This window comes from Brachypodium distachyon, chromosome 4, assembly GCF_000005505.3.
Source record: "Brachypodium distachyon strain Bd21 chromosome 4, Brachypodium_distachyon_v3.0, whole genome shotgun sequence".
In the NCBI taxonomy this organism is placed as follows: Eukaryota; Viridiplantae; Streptophyta; class Magnoliopsida; order Poales; family Poaceae; genus Brachypodium; species Brachypodium distachyon.
The window spans coordinates 47,607,330-47,622,246 of NC_016134.3; the positions used below are offsets into that span (position 1 = coordinate 47,607,330).

Below are 14,917 nucleotides of genomic sequence, written 5' to 3' on the forward strand. Positions count from 1 at the left end.
AGCTCGATCGACGATGATGTTCCACCGTTAATTGGTTAGTTTTTTAAGCTAGAAACTGATACAAATTCACATCAGTTAATTTGTAACGGAGCAAGTACTACTTGAGACTCGACATGCAGACACCAAATATTCTGCTTTTCGATCGAATTCGAGGCATGCAGCTGGCAGCAAATATCTCATGGATGATCGATTGATCCATGCATATATGCATGCATTAACAGTTGTACACCACCATTGATTTCCATTCGGGATCAGCTAGCGTGACCACCCGTTGCATTATTGCATCGGTCAGATCAGAATATCAGATCCGATCAACCGGATCAGTAGTGCCATCTACGGTGGAAAGGAAGAACGGACACTCTCACAGACACACATTCTTAGAAGCTTCCGTCCTCTCTCATCCGGAAAGTCATTGCCAATAAGATCACAACTTATTAGCTATTGATAGATAGCTAGCTTGTACGGAAATGGAATCCATTCTTAGAACCTAGAAGAACACAACACACTCACATTTCGCAGGCCCTACTACTGAAAAGTAGCGTCCGTCAGAAAAAGCTAGCTAACTACGTACCTAATCTTGTCAGCAGCCTCGGCTAGCCTAAATCTGGTGTCGTTTGCGTTGTCCAGGGTGATTTTAGTGACGCGCTAGCTGGGAAGCTTGTATGTTTGTCATTAGCCATGTATCCCTGCATGTGAATTAAACAGTGGATCGATCGGAGGCATTTAGGATTAATACATTGTTCTTGATCTAGCGAAAGAGATTCCTCGATCAGGTGATGCCGCGTTCTCACCTACCTAGCTAGCTAGAACATGGCATCTACATTCCATTGATTTGATCATCGAGCATACATCCATGCAAAGATGATGCAGATGAAAAACCTAGCTAGCTAGCTAGCTAGCTATGTTAGTGGATTGCAGTGGGTGTTTAGGTTTGGTGCAGTGATACATGCGCAAATTTACAAGTTGTGCTAAACAAGTTGGATGCATGCAACTTGTTCAGTGTCACGACGCACTTTTCCGTACAACGCAGAATGAAAGGAAAAGGAGACCGTGTGCTATAGCTAGTCGCCTATAGTCAATTAGTCATGCATATTGATTTGGATCGTCACTAGAAGATCGAGGTTTTGTTGATGCAACAACTCGATTGATGATCCACCAGTGGCATGCATGCATGAATGTCTATGACTTTGATATTCCAAATAAAAAAATAGTTGTTTGTTAAAAAATCAAGCAATAATTTTTTTACGCTTGAAATAAATCTAGTTGCTTGCACGGTCAAAAAAGACCACGGTTGTCCAATTTTGTGTTGTGCATATACTTGACTTGAGAGATTATGCAAGCACTTATTACAACATTTTTTAGATGTTGGATTTATTCCCTCGAGCAACAATGAAACCAAAAGTCTCTCATGCTCCCAACGCACCTAGCTATAACAATGTACGTTGATGTACTAGTTAGATCTGACGTATGTAAGTGTCCTACCAAGACTATACACTTAGCATGCACTTCTAATGAAGCTATTAATGTTAGCTACGTCGATATTTTGATGGACGGCAAATGTTGCTTTGGGCAAAAAAAAAAGGTTGGCCGTGAGACGTACTCCCTCCGTTGCTAAATACCTGTCGTGGTTTTAGTGCAATCTACCGACTATCGAGAAGAGCCCTAATCAATCAATGAATTTATTCACACGCCGAAGTACTCCAAGGCATTGCGTAAGACACGCCCAGCATAAGGGTTTGGATGGTCCGGATAACTGCAATCCGTGCTAAAAACCAGCCAATGCCCATGGCACCTCTTCACAGACAAGTCACCAATGACACGCGTCCCACCGCCAGGAGCTTCAAACCGCACCTTGTCATCCTCAAACACGATGCGGCACATGCCGCCGCTAGCTCTAGGGTTCCGGCACCCCTTGGCTTCCGGCCACCGCGAATCGAGCAACGACATGCCGCCGACATAGTTGCCCTGGTAGGCCCAGCTGCAGACGACCTGCGCGTACCGGCCTTCGCCATCCACCAGGAGCTCGACCACGCGCCGACCGCCCTTTGGCATGTGGCCCCGGGGCACGACGCTCCACTCGGTGAAGAGCTCCCCTCCCAGCGCGCGGCAGACGAGGTCCATGCCCGCGCCCGCCGGCAGCTTGTTCTCCACGGCCACGTAGTATGTCGACGTTGATAGGCCTTCGCTGGCGGCAGCTGACACGGCGAGAAAGGACGCCATGGTTAGCGCGGCGGCGAGGCCTAGCGCCATCGTCAATCGCCGGCCTAATTGCATGGCAGCAATGTTATGGAGAGAATTATTTGTGTCAAGGAGATCGAGGTAGCTAGAGAGGCGGATGCATGGGCAAACAACGTCGGAATCTGACCGTGCTATCTTCTTACTAAAACGGGGGCGGGATAATTCCGGCATGCCTAAATGCATGTTATACGACATCAAGACAAGAATTGTGTGGTTTGTTTGAGCGCCACGTAGACAACCATACTTCGTCGGTTATTATGTGGCCAGGACTCGAAAACCCCGAGAATACATTGCACGGACAAATTTGAAAAATAAGGCAGTAGAGACCGAATTTTGTTTTTGAAATCGACGCGTATGCACGGATGCATTAATTCAGGTGGTAACAAACATCTCAGATTCTCTATCGGTTGCATGTAGGACGCCAATGGACCGAGCGATCGGATCTGATCTGATGTGATCGACGGTTGAGAATCACTCTCAGATGAGCCACTGGCTAGCTATCTCCATCAATGGCCGGCGGCTTTCCATATAAAACCCCCAGCCAAACAAAAGCCTCGCTCCCTCCCTTCCTTCTTCCTCCTTCCTCGATCGCATCGAATCGACCGCCTCCGGCCGATCGATGAGCCGGATACACCCCAACGGCACCGCGGAGCCCTCCTCCTCCAGGCGGCGGCGGGCGGCCTCGGCCTCGGGATCGGCGGCGGCGGCGCGATGCTGTGCCGGCACTAGTAGTAGTACTACTGTTGCGGCGGCGGCGGCGGCCTACACGGTGTGGATGAGGTCCAGCATGGGGTTCCAGGGCACGGACGGGGTGTCCGCCTACGACGCCGCGGGGGAGCTGGCCTTCCGCGTCGACAACTACTCGCGCCGCCCCAAGCTCCTCGCCGGCGAGCTGCTCCTCATGGATGGCCGCGGCCTCCCGCTCCTCTCCCTCCGCCCGCAGGTCAGTTCAGTTCATTCGCACGGTGGTTTTGGGCCGGGGGACTTTCATGCGCGCGACCTGTTTGCGGTATTGCCTGCCCGCGCATCAAGAAAAGATGGCCTCTTTTCTTGGTTTATGTTTCTTTCGTTCTTTCTTATTTATTTACTGGATTGGAGGATGATGTCTGGATCGAATATCTTATTTAGGAACATTACGTTTCGAAAGATTTCATCAACGAACACATACTAGTGCCTCTGTTGATATCCATGATCATTTGCGTCCTACAACTTCTTAGTTTAACTGCAGCATTCATGTATGTGTTTTAGTTTCACCTTTATCAGATGCATGAGACAGCAAAAGAACTCGACTGTATTAAAGGTAGTATCGAAATCGTTGACCAGATTCTTGGCCTCATTTCAGTTTCTCGCCAAGAAAATCAGTACATGCAGCTAGTGGTCCGAGTGTGGAAGCTAACAAACAAATTTAATTATTATCATGTTCTGTTGTAACAGATCATCAGCATGCACGACCAATGGAACTGCTACAGATCGGCATCACCAGAAGACGAATGCCAAGGCAAGAGTGCAAGATCATCGCAGCGACTCTTCTCGGTCAGAAAATGCTCGGCACTCCTTCAGAGCAGCCGTGAAGCAGAGGTGTTCTTCTGCACCACCACCGCCGCCGACAGATCAGCTTCAGATCATGGCGGCCCCAGCTTCTGGGTCGAGGGCTGCTTCCTGAGGAGAAGCTGCAAGATCCGCAGGGGCAGCGACGGTGAGGAGGTGGCCAGGATTGCTAGGAAGAAGGCTGGGGCGGGCGATGACAACAAGGCCGGCGCGTCGACGCTCCTCGGCGAGGACGTGTTCAGCCTCGTGGTGCAGCCAGGGGTCGATTCCGTGACGATCATGGCCATTGTTGTCGTCCTGGACCGGATCTGCCGGAGGCCCTACACGCCGTTGATGTGCTCTTCATAGCCTGTGGTCAACAAAGGATGAGCCTCTGTTTGTTTGTTTTTCATACATTGGGAAGAAACATAGAAGACGTTCCTTTTATTTCAGTTGTTCAAGTGGCAGTCGCCTGAAGCAAGTAAAGAACCGGTGGAGATAAACTCTTTGTTGTTCGGTTAATTGCAGCTGTCAGGTGGCTGAAAGTGAAACAAACTTCTTTTTTGCATTGCAGTGCATAATGAAATCCCATAGATGGTGTCAGCATTGTCCTTGGAATTTCAGACTTGGAATTTCTCTTCCTTTGCCTTCCCATTAGTCTCCTAGCTATTGTCCTTTGATGTCAGTATCATGTTGAATTTAATTATACGTGCCATCTGAGAAAGTGTCAAGGACATTGCAAAAGACAAAAAAATGGACTAAATTTGTGGAATGTTAGCAGAGAAACATGTGACTTCTCTGCCATTTTGGTAAAATATACAGAGCAATACGAGTGACTATTCACACAGGCAGAAATTGAAATGGAGTGTATTCTGTAACTAATCCCACTCTTAAGAGGAAAAAAAGAGAATAAAAGATGGTTTCGCTGAAGGCGAAGCAGAGCCATTCGCTTCACCTTGGATCTCTGTCAGAATGATTCAGAAGAAGAAGGCTGTGTTTCTGTGCGCTCAGAATTTCTGCCTTACCAAACTAGCAGAAGAATCAAAACCATAATGCACTAGCTAGTATTCTTTCGTGGCAGTATATATCATGTTGTATTAACTAGAAGTACCATCAGAGAAAGTTTCAATTAGGACAGTGCAAAAGACAAAAATGACCCAAGTTTGATGACCTAAAGTCAGTCGAATGTTAGCAGAGAAACCTGTGACTTCTCTGTCACCGTTGGCAACATATGCAGAACAAAGCTGACTAGTTCACACGCGCAATCATTGAGAGCGCGTGCTTTCATTCCAATCTGAGGCAAAGAATTATGAAAACATCTCTGAAAACTGTGGGGCGTCTGAGGCCCCTGCTTAGATTGAGTGTAATTTTTAGTGAGAGGCTGGTGTTTAGTTTACTGTTAAACAACAAAAATAGAAGCAGTTGGTCTTGCTCTTTCAATGACAATGAAGGAGAAGCAGAACTGTTCGCTTTATGCGCTCCATGGCTAACTCCCTCTGCGATCCCCGTCAGAATGATGATTCAGAAGACAGTGGGAATATACTGCAAAAGAAAGACAAATGATTTTGTGTTTCCGCGTACAGAGAATTTTTCCTTTCACCGAAATATCAGAAGAGTCAGGAACTTGGGCAATGTCAAGGGAATATTGGCAATTTGGCATGAAGCAGAGCCGTCTTGTATTCACTAGTCATTTCGTTTTGTTTTAGTCAGCTGAAAGTGGAATCATGGTGACTTGCATGCCAACGGAAATGACAAAAATTTGTAGTACCTCTCTTGCGCCAGAAGAAAAAACAATTCCCAGCCTCCACGGGCAAAATAGATGATGCCATTGCCTCCTGAAATGATCAACCAAAAGGCAAACAACAAAGTACCACAACTGCATGAATTATTTTTTTCACTGCAATAGAATAGTCAATAGTATCTTATAAGAGAATAATGAGAGAAGACAATTGAGAAAGTTTTTTTTTTCTTCAGAGGAAGAGCTTAGCTAGTGGGCTGCTTGTTTGGGCTTCACATGGGCTAGTGGGCATTAATGTAGTATATGTTGCATTGCATTGCATGCAAGCCAGGTCGTCTCCATTCCAATCCATCCATCAGCATCCACACGCAGCAAGCCAGGAATTGAAGAACATAATTCCCATCACAATCTACTGCTGAAGAACCATACATATATACTGCTGACCGATCTCCATGGTTATACATATATACTGCTGAAGAACCATACATACATAATTCCCATCTAGCTACCATGAGCAGGATCCACCCTTCCAATCACCGCGGCGCCGGCGACCATGGCCGCACGGTGTCGTCTTCTTCAACGGCGACGGCGCCGGAACTGCAGGTGTACACCGTGTGGAAGAGGTCGAGCATGGGGTTCCAGGGCACGGACGGCTTCTCCGTCTACGACGCCGGCGGGCGGCTCGCCTTCCGCGTCGACAACTACGGCCGCCGCTGCAAGGCCTTCGCCGGAGAAATCCTCCTCATGGACGGCCGCGGCTCCCCTCTCCTCTCCCTCAGGCCACAGGTCACAGTTCATTCCTATGAATATTTGAGCTTCTCCCACCAAGTGCATGATTCATGGAACTGAATATTGAGCTTCAGTTCATTCTTCTGAACATATTGAGCTTAATTCAGTTCACTTTTGTTTGACACTTGCAGATTCTGAGCCTGCACGACCGGTGGAACTGCTACAGAGTTGCTGATGCGCCGGTGGAATCAGCGGAAGGCGGCTGCCCGGCACCGGAGAAGAAGCTCTTCTCGATGAGGAGGTGCTCGGCTCTGCACAGCAGCGACGAGGCAGAGGTCTACATGTCATCATCGTCTCCTTCTTCTCCAGAGTCTTCATCGTCTGGGAGGCGCCGCTGCCGGTCTCCTCCTCCGCCGAGCTTCAGGATCGAGGGCAGCTTCTCCAGGAGGAGCTGCAAGATCACCGGGAGCGACGGCCAGGAGGCGGCACGGATATCCAGGAAGAAAGCCGGTCCAACTTCACCGGCAACGGTGGCGACATTGAGGCCGGTGTCGCTAGGGGACGACGTGTTCAGCCTCGTGGTCCGACCGGGTGTCGATGCCGCGACGGTCATGGCGATGGTCGTCGTCCTGGACAGGATCTGCCGGAGGCCGTACACGCCCATGGCGTGCTCTTCCCGGCAGTAGTTAGAGCTAAAGTTCATGTTGAGATAGTGAGGCATTCAAAGGCTTTCAGATGATAGTCGAGTAGTTCATTCTTGACAATTCTTTGGATGCTTCACCTCGAAATTCAGACCAACCAAATGCAAGCATCCTTTACATCTTAGTTCCTTCTTACAGTATTGTTTATGAGCTTGAGTTCTTCGCTGCTGACATTTGTTTCCATTTTGTAAATAATCTTTGGTTGTGTCAGTCAAATATATGACGCAGATGCGCAAAGAAGGCTGCTATAAAATCAAATCAAGCAAAATAGTAGTACAACTAGTTGCTTCTGCCATGCACCTGATCCTCCGGCATCTCCTGCTGACCAAGGATACCTGATGAGAAAGAGAAGAACCTGAACCACAGGGACAGCATCCGTTGCCATGCCAGGCACTCCAGGACACACGACTTAGACTATGACATAGTACAAAGATTATACTTGGTGCTGGTTACCTAGTACAAAGGCAAACACATTATGCAATAAAAGCACCTTCATCTTCTTCTATCTCTTCACCACTTGGCAAAGATGGCAACACACCATCTGTTATTAGGACACCGAGACAGAATTAGTTCTTTTTTTTTTGCGGGTACAGAATTAGTTCTTGTGGTTGTCATATCCTACTACCATTCCATGAATATCATGGCATCCAGCAATTAATGGGCATCGATCCACCGAAACGACAGAAAGTCCTCTTGGTATTACCACAAGAACAAAAAGTTCCCAGATAGACTCCACAAGCGAAAAGATGAAAGTGAACAAAAGTTGCCCCAGACAGACTCCAGAAGCATAAATCAGCAAAAGGAAGGAGGTTTAGGTCTAACCAATTACCCAAGTCATCTTCTGCGACAGCCTGGTGCCAGAATAATTCACGCGGAGAAACCGCTGTAAAGAGTCCGTGCTCTTGTGTGCAAAGAACCACATAGAGAGCTTCCAGTCAACATCAAGAATCTGCTGAACAGAGCATATGAATTCATTTTTTCCAATCTTGTGCAAACTATCAGCGATTCTTGCGTGCAAGGAATAAAACTTTAGCACATTGGCAAAGAACCACATACAGAGCTTCCAGTCCACATCAAGAATCTGTTGAACTAAGTGTATGAATTCATTTTTGACAATGTTGTGGAAACTATCAGGCTGTCAGCTGTGCTGCAGGGGTGACTTCTTAGGCTCTAAAATGAATTATAGACACAGTTTTCTACCTAAAGAAACTATGGTCAGGTGAGATCTATACACTTAATTCATTTTGAAAGTAACCTTAGCAGTTAGCACTGCCTCACAAAGGCTGGACGGCTGGTCCCCATAGCTATGACGACAACTTATATTAGCAGATTTCATCAGCCATTCCACATTTGCATAGTTACAGTGTAAAACAAAAAATTGCTCTACACCTACCAGGCTACATAGCCAGTCATGGAATGTCTAAACACACGTGTACCAGTTTTGTTAAGATTCAGCCACTACCCTGTGGCACACGTAATTCATAAATAAATGCTTTGCCCATGATAGTTTTTAGTATCGTGCAGGATTTTGACCTTACAAACTAAGAAATAATGCAGACATTTGACGGTTTGAAAGACTCGCCTGTAGTTTACATGCCTGTTTGAGATGAGTGAACCATCAGTATCCAAAAGGCCATAACTGATGGATATCTAATTTAAAAACGAAAAAGGGTACCCTTTCACAACAGATCCAAATAAAGAAAATGAGAAACAGATACAAATGTATCTCCCAAGAAACAACTGTTATCCCATACTACATAGAACACAAGTAAACCACTACATCAGTTTAGAGCAGACATCACCAAGTCAGTAGAAAATAATTGTTTTCATAGCTACAGTACAGAACAGATAGTGCTGAAGGTTTGTTTCTGGGAAAGCTGAAAGTTAAAATCAGAGAACAATTTCCTAGAACCACATCTTCTAAGAGAAAAGAGCACGGTACTCGCTGGCCTCATGACCCATTTCTTCCATGGTTCTATCTTTTCTTTCAATGTCCAGGTCAAGCTTTTCCTTCAATTCTTTCTCTTTCACGTCAATCTGTTGAATAGGAAAACGGTAAGAATCATGTGATAAAATACCATAATAGATCATATGGATGCCAAACATAGTCAACGAACCGCGTCATATATTTCATCGTTTTTTTCAAAATCTCCTTTCTTTCTTGGGATCACATGGATGTGGACGTGTGGAACTGTTTGGCCAGCTTGAGGACCATCCTGCACAAATAGCTAACACTGAGCACCTGCTTCTTCTCCCCCCATCGATTAAAAGGTAATCAGCAGCAGATCGCAAGCCTCATATAACAGTGTAAGTGTAGTTTTGGTGCTTAGCCTGGTCTATTTTGTTCTGGATCCCATTAGCAAAACCAACACAGTAATCCCCTTTGAACTGTATGAATTAGAATTTGGACGCATGAGCTATTCATTGCATAATTATACAGACTTGCCTGAATCGCAAACGTAAGCGAAGAAGCTTTGTGATACTGCTCCAGTTGTACACCAACTTCCTTTGCAGTAACCCATAAATCACTAGTCTCATTAGAACTTAGATCAGCAAATCGCTTCACTTCACGCTTGGGGCACACAAGGACATGTATGAATTGTCAAGAAAAAAAATGATGATATAACATCTTCAGTATCAAATTTTGAGCTGAAAGTAGATGTTCTACACTTAAAAAATGAAAGATGTGGACCTCAAGAAAAAGTTGTATACCATAAAGTAGATGTATCTCACGGTAAACGTTGTAGTATGAGTAGACTAACACCATTCTTCGACAGCTTAAACTTTTGGGTAGACTAGAGAGTCCATGAAGTGATGAAACACGACGGTAAAGATAATACTCTAGGTGAAAAAATAATTGTGCTCATGTAATGTCATCAGCCCACCCGGTATGAAACAAACTCCAACCAGACATGATTCAACCATTTTTTATGGACCATTCACTTCTATGAACACCAAATTAAAGCATAATCTTCTTGTGACATTCTTTGTATCCAGATGTACACTAGCCATGCATATTTTATCAATTTACGGATCAGTTTGAAAGGAAAAGGTTAACACACACCATATAATCATTTTCAGATTCTAATATTTGTTTTCTACTGTGTATTTGTTTGGAATTGTACGTTTTTCATAAACAAGCAAGTGAAGCAAGGTTTACTAAGAGTCTGGGAAAAACAAGAGTGCAGCCATGTCAATAGCATTCAACTGTAAATCTCAGTGCCTTCACCAAAATAAAGGATATGACCTGCAGAGTAAGATTTGGTAAGTGGTTAATACAGAATGGCCTAAATATGCAAAATATTGAAGCATAAATAGCTGCTATACTACCAACAGGTGCAACAGTAACAAAACACTGTCAAGGTCGAAAGCACCCTCAATAATCCCAGGACCCTAGTTGTCATCGAGAGGAAGCCTCTGATGGAATTATTAGTGATGTGGTGGTTTGCATGAACTGCTAAATATAACAAACAGAACATTGGATCTCATAGCACTTATGGTCGCTACATTGCATCAATAGAGTAAAAGAAGGGGAATATAAATGGAGGAACCTGAATTAAACAGTGGCAGGCATAGCTCTATCCTACTACTTGCTTGCTAACTGAGTCAGAACCGAAGTCTATAAACCAGTCGCGCTCGTAGTGGCTGAGTAGTACGGGGCTGAAAGAGAAAAGGAGCTCCAGCGTAGTCGTACCAGGGAGGAGGGGCCGGAGGTTGACCATGGCGTAGGATAGCGGCGTGGCGTGAAACACCTCCCTCGCGTCGATCTTGTACGGCCCGAACTTGTACGCCTCCGTCTCCGGCGCAGAGGAGGACATGGCGCGCGGCCGCTGCAGGCGTCGCGGCGGCGGCGGGGTTAGGGCTCGGGAGCGCAGGACGGAGACAGAGACGGAGACGGAGCGGAGCCCAAGAAGCATCAGAGAAGACGGAGTTGAGCGCCGAGTTGGGGTGAGTTATGGCCTTCGAATGGTAACTGGGCCTTTATTTTGTAGCCCGTTTAGCCCCGTCTTCGTTGTGAGTATGCGGATTTTGCGTTGCTGGGCCTGGGCTTCTATGTGCCTAGGCCTGCATTTCTTTAAAAATAAACAAATCATTGCCTACGCTTGCAGGTGGAGTACAACATGTAATTAATTTTCCAAAATATACCCTGAAAGGATTATTATTTTTCAAAAAGAATTGCTCCGACTGAAATATGTGGCAGTGATTTGTTCAACAGTTATATGAACCATCGGATCTGTATAAAACGAATCACGAGGAAGAAGGGGTTTGTGCGAAAAACCTAACCGCTAACGGGCGAGCCCTAATCATTCTTCTTTTAAATTTGTTGGATAAACTAGAGTTAGTGCAATTATTTTCGATAACAGAAAGTTAGGCGATGAAAATGATCGATTTGCATACAGTTGACTTTGTGATGGATGGATGGGTTTGTATATATGCGACGCACGCGCACTGGCGGCCGATAAAGTGGAGAAGCAAACACGTATGCTGCCGCGTTGACTACTTACCACTATGCTAGTACTCTCGATGATATAATTAATCTCACCGCCCACACTGTCTTAATTACAGTAGTTTATTCGAACTTTAGTTACTGCTAGGAAGCTGCCACTTAACTTGCATCCACAGAAGAAAAGGCAGTACATTATGTACATCGACCGATAGATCTCAGCTGGCTCATTGCCTCATTCGATATACCACCAGTGATATATGACAACAAGTTCGTTTTACTATATCATATATTTTTTCGCATCAGTATATATAATTATTTTCTGCTAGCCGCTTAATTTAATTGCGCATTTGTTGCAGTAAGCATTAGAAATTGACTCCATCTCTCCTATTGAGTTTCCGTTTCTAAATACTTGTTGTGGTTCTACTGCAAACCACGACAAGTATTTATAAACGGAAGAAATAGTTGTAATAGCAGCATTTGTGCATGCTGCTTAGATTTTCCACTTGACACTGCGTATAAAGTCGCCATCCACTCACTAGTTAGGCATGCAGCTACTAGATGCCCAGGCATATCCAGATACACTAGTGCTTGTGTATGAAAGAATATATAAATAGGATTAATTACTATTAATTCAACGGGGTGAATAATCGAATCTATATAGAGAGAGACACACGCACCGATATATGTCTACAATGTTCTTATACGTGTACAGCATACGCATGTGAGCTGCCAACCATACACAGTGACACGCGGCATGCAGAAGGCTAGCTAATTTTGTGGCCGGATTGGTTGGTTGGTAAATGTGCAGTAACAATCATGACAACAGAAAAGGAGTTTTAAACTTCTTGATCAAGCTAGTCAAGCACATGGGCGCTGTATGTGTGTGTTCAGATGTTATACAATCTACAGTAGTGGGCGTGACAGCGCTGGGTGCTCCCTCCCAAGCTTACACTCTGCCGTAGTGCTGTGCAATGTGCATGCATGAATGTCTCTTGCAATATATGGACAAGAAGCAAGCAGAGAGGATGCATGTGTGACTCAGCAGAAAAAGCCAAACATCGATCCCATGTGTGCTCCCACTTTCTAATACCGTGCACACACATATAAATTGGACGACAATGCAAAGTGCAGAGAAGGTTGCATGCATGGTTAAGCGCCTCATTCATGCATGCAAGGACATTGGAGAGTGCATTTAGTTTGTGCTTAACTTTGAGTGTTAAGTGCCACTACTGCTTGTCCCCTTGTCTGCAATGCAGAGGGCCAACAGCTAAGCTCTGCTTAATTTTGTGTGTTCCCATCATCCCATGCAAAAAAAAAGAAAGAGGAACTAAGCTGTGCTTATAATTTTGTGTATTGTTCCCACCATCCCATGCAAAAAAAAGAACAGCTGGTAGGATTATATGTAAATATCTATTTCGGTATGTGTGGCATGTTGGGGGAAGCAAATTAATTAACCTACCTTAGAGATGCATGCATGATCGATCTTTGACGATCTAGAAACAATTTTACCGTTCTATACTAACGCGTTCTCGTTATATACTCCCTGATTCCACTCCCCTGGAAAGCTATATCTTAGTTATTTCAATCTTGTACATGGGGTCATTGGAAAGCTAGCTAGATCGACCTCAAACTGTGTAGCCACCCCTTGCTATTTTATTACTCATCGATCTAATTATTGCTAAGCTACACTCAATCTTCTCTTGAGGGGGATACATGCATGCATGCACGATATAGTTGTATTAATTGACGCTGATCGAACCACGTAACGTAGTCGTACGCCGTCCACGTATTGAACAGAACCAATATTTTTTTTCCTTTCTCTTGCTTCCATTTTTATGCATGGGGCCAATCCATGTGAGGCCACATGCATGCTAGCAGCTGGATTAATTTCGGTGCCAAATTAACTAGATATCGATGGTGTGCATGCATATATACTCATGGAAATGCATGTGCAGGATATGACATCAAATTCGTGTATGTTGGAAGCTAGCATCGCTTGCTAGCTATAGCTCGATCTGAGTGCTGACTTGGCAGAAACAGACAAAAAGCTAGATACCACTCCTAGAGCTCGTCACAGCTAGCTTCCCACGTGCTTAATTTGTCGCTTGAGTGAAGAAATGAAAGCCAATGGGCGCATATACATAAATATGCTAGCTACTGGCTAGTGTATGTAGTTGACTGCCTCGAGGTGAATATATACAGAAACGGATATGCCATCGAATAATTTCATCTGAATCAATTCAAATGGAACTTGCCGCGCATATATACATATATATAGCATATCCCTGAATAATTAATAGCTTTGTCTGGATCAGTATTAACTCGATAGCATATATGCCTATCAAACCTGGTCGATATACTGATCGAGCATATGTTCGGTTGTGTTCATGTTCGTTCCCCACACCATTAACCAGGAAACGTACACGTCGATCATATGGACCAACAAGCGCGCTGGGCTAGTCAGGATCATCATAATTTGCAAGTAGATGAGTAGCTAGCAGCTACGTGCTGGATATGTCGGCCGACCAGGAGTTTCTACCACTAGCTAGTACGCATGCATGCAGGTATCGATCGATCAACAACGACGTACGTGCTCAAGTAGCATATGCATGCATACTGATGCATAGGTCAATTATTGTTATTCCGTTGGTAGACATCATCCAAATCCAACCTTTAATTTCCTAGCCCTTAATCACATATAGTTGATCGGACGACTGTGTCCACGTCTCGATCGGCTATATCTATTTACCCCCTCAGTCACATATTAAGTGACTCAAATTTGTTAAAATAAAGATAATATTTCGTCACTTAATATAGGACGATGGAGTAATTCACAGTGTACTTCCAAACACATATCCTGTCGAGATAGATATGATTCACACAATGATTAATTTCACACAATCTAGCTCTTGATAGGTCGGTCTTGGTGCAAGTAGGGATATGATCCAAAGCAGAGATCAAGGAAACCGGCTAGCTAGCTATATATAGGAAGAGTCGGAGTGAAAGCTAGCTCGATTATCCATGGTTGATATGGACCGTACGTAACAATCATCATCCGAATTAGGCACGCGCGCTAGCTTCGGTCGCTACCACGTACTACAGGGGCGCGCGCATGCAATTCTGCTCGTGCTATCCAACAAAAGGGCACTGCCAAGTGCCCACTCGAAGAAATTAACACGTTTAGTGTCTTCCCATTTTAATTCTTGATCTCTCCTCCTATTCGTAGACAGTCAGCAAAAAACTTTTTTTGATCAAGGGTCTAGGGGAGTGGAAAATGAATCAAAGTAAATTAATTCTCAAGCAATTAAGCGGAATTCATCTATTTAAGCTTTAATCTTTAATTTAGGTGAGTGAATTCATCCAGCTGACATAGGAGCTGTGCTCTGTGTAGAAAGGATTATGTAGGCCGGTCACGCATACACTGTGATCAACAACAAATTACTAATTAACTATATGCCCAGAAAATATTTAAAGGAAATACACGACCAACACCCACTAGCTTGCTAGATTCAGAAATTGACGGGTGGAATTATATAC

General features: G+C 44.7%; 4 protein-coding genes across 4 annotated transcripts; 2 read left to right on the forward strand and 2 right to left on the reverse strand.

Moving 5' to 3' along the window:
• Positions 1-1,663: 1,663 nt before the first annotated feature.
• Positions 1,664-2,256, reverse strand: LOC100834842. Its single transcript, XM_003577075.3, has one exon. It carries the CDS (start codon positions 2,248-2,250, stop codon positions 1,684-1,686), a length of 567 nt encoding a protein of 188 aa, XP_003577123.2. The 5' UTR covers positions 2,251-2,256; the 3' UTR covers positions 1,664-1,683.
• A 532-nt stretch (positions 2,257-2,788) lies between these two features.
• Positions 2,789-4,473, forward strand: LOC100835150 (protein LURP-one-related 5). Its single transcript, XM_003577076.4, has 2 exons — positions 2,789-3,181; positions 3,673-4,473. Exons 1-2 carry the CDS (start codon positions 2,858-2,860, stop codon positions 4,132-4,134), a joined length of 786 nt encoding a protein of 261 aa, XP_003577124.2. The 5' UTR covers positions 2,789-2,857; the 3' UTR covers positions 4,135-4,473.
• Positions 4,474-5,821: 1,348 nt separating this feature from the next.
• LOC100835459 (protein LURP-one-related 5) lies at positions 5,822-7,149 on the forward strand. Its single transcript, XM_003577077.4, has 2 exons — positions 5,822-6,289; positions 6,424-7,149. Exons 1-2 carry the CDS (start codon positions 6,014-6,016, stop codon positions 6,916-6,918), a joined length of 771 nt encoding a protein of 256 aa, XP_003577125.1. The 5' UTR covers positions 5,822-6,013; the 3' UTR covers positions 6,919-7,149.
• A 1,461-nt stretch (positions 7,150-8,610) lies between these two features.
• On the reverse strand, positions 8,611-10,871 carry LOC100835768 (bifunctional bis(5'-adenosyl)-triphosphatase/adenylylsulfatase FHIT). The gene is made up of 4 exons (XM_014901970.2): positions 10,626-10,871; positions 9,380-9,526; positions 9,051-9,149; positions 8,611-8,970 (listed from the first exon to the last, which is right to left on the reverse strand). The coding sequence occupies exons 1-4, from the start codon at positions 10,848-10,850 to the stop codon at positions 8,854-8,856; spliced, it is 588 nt and encodes a 195-aa protein (XP_014757456.1). The 5' UTR covers positions 10,851-10,871; the 3' UTR covers positions 8,611-8,853.
• Positions 10,872-14,917: the final 4,046 nt, after the last annotated feature.

Excerpts from the sequence above, each read along its gene's own strand:
- LOC100834842 (XM_003577075.3), bottom strand. The coding sequence starts at position 2,250 with ATGGCGCTAGGCCTCGCCGCCGCGCTAACCATGGCGTCCTTTCTCGCC.
- LOC100835150 (XM_003577076.4), top strand. The coding sequence starts at position 2,858 with ATGAGCCGGATACACCCCAACGGCACCGCGGAGCCCTCCTCCTCCAGG. Across the intron at positions 3,182-3,672 it reads TCCTCTCCCTCCGCCCGCAG|ATCATCAGCATGCACGACCA; the intron begins GTCAGTTCAGTT and ends CTGTTGTAACAG.
- LOC100835459 (XM_003577077.4), top strand. The coding sequence starts at position 6,014 with ATGAGCAGGATCCACCCTTCCAATCACCGCGGCGCCGGCGACCATGGC. Across the intron at positions 6,290-6,423 it reads TCCTCTCCCTCAGGCCACAG|ATTCTGAGCCTGCACGACCG; the intron begins GTCACAGTTCAT and ends TGACACTTGCAG.
- LOC100835768 (XM_014901970.2), bottom strand. The coding sequence starts at position 10,850 with ATGCTTCTTGGGCTCCGCTCCGTCTCCGTCTCTGTCTCCGTCCTGCGC. Across the intron at positions 9,150-9,379 it reads CGCTTACGTTTGCGATTCAG|GATGGTCCTCAAGCTGGCCA; the intron begins GCAAGTCTGTAT and ends CTATTTGTGCAG. Across the intron at positions 8,971-9,050 it reads ACGATGAAATATATGACGCG|ATTGACGTGAAAGAGAAAGA; the intron begins GTTCGTTGACTA and ends CCTATTCAACAG.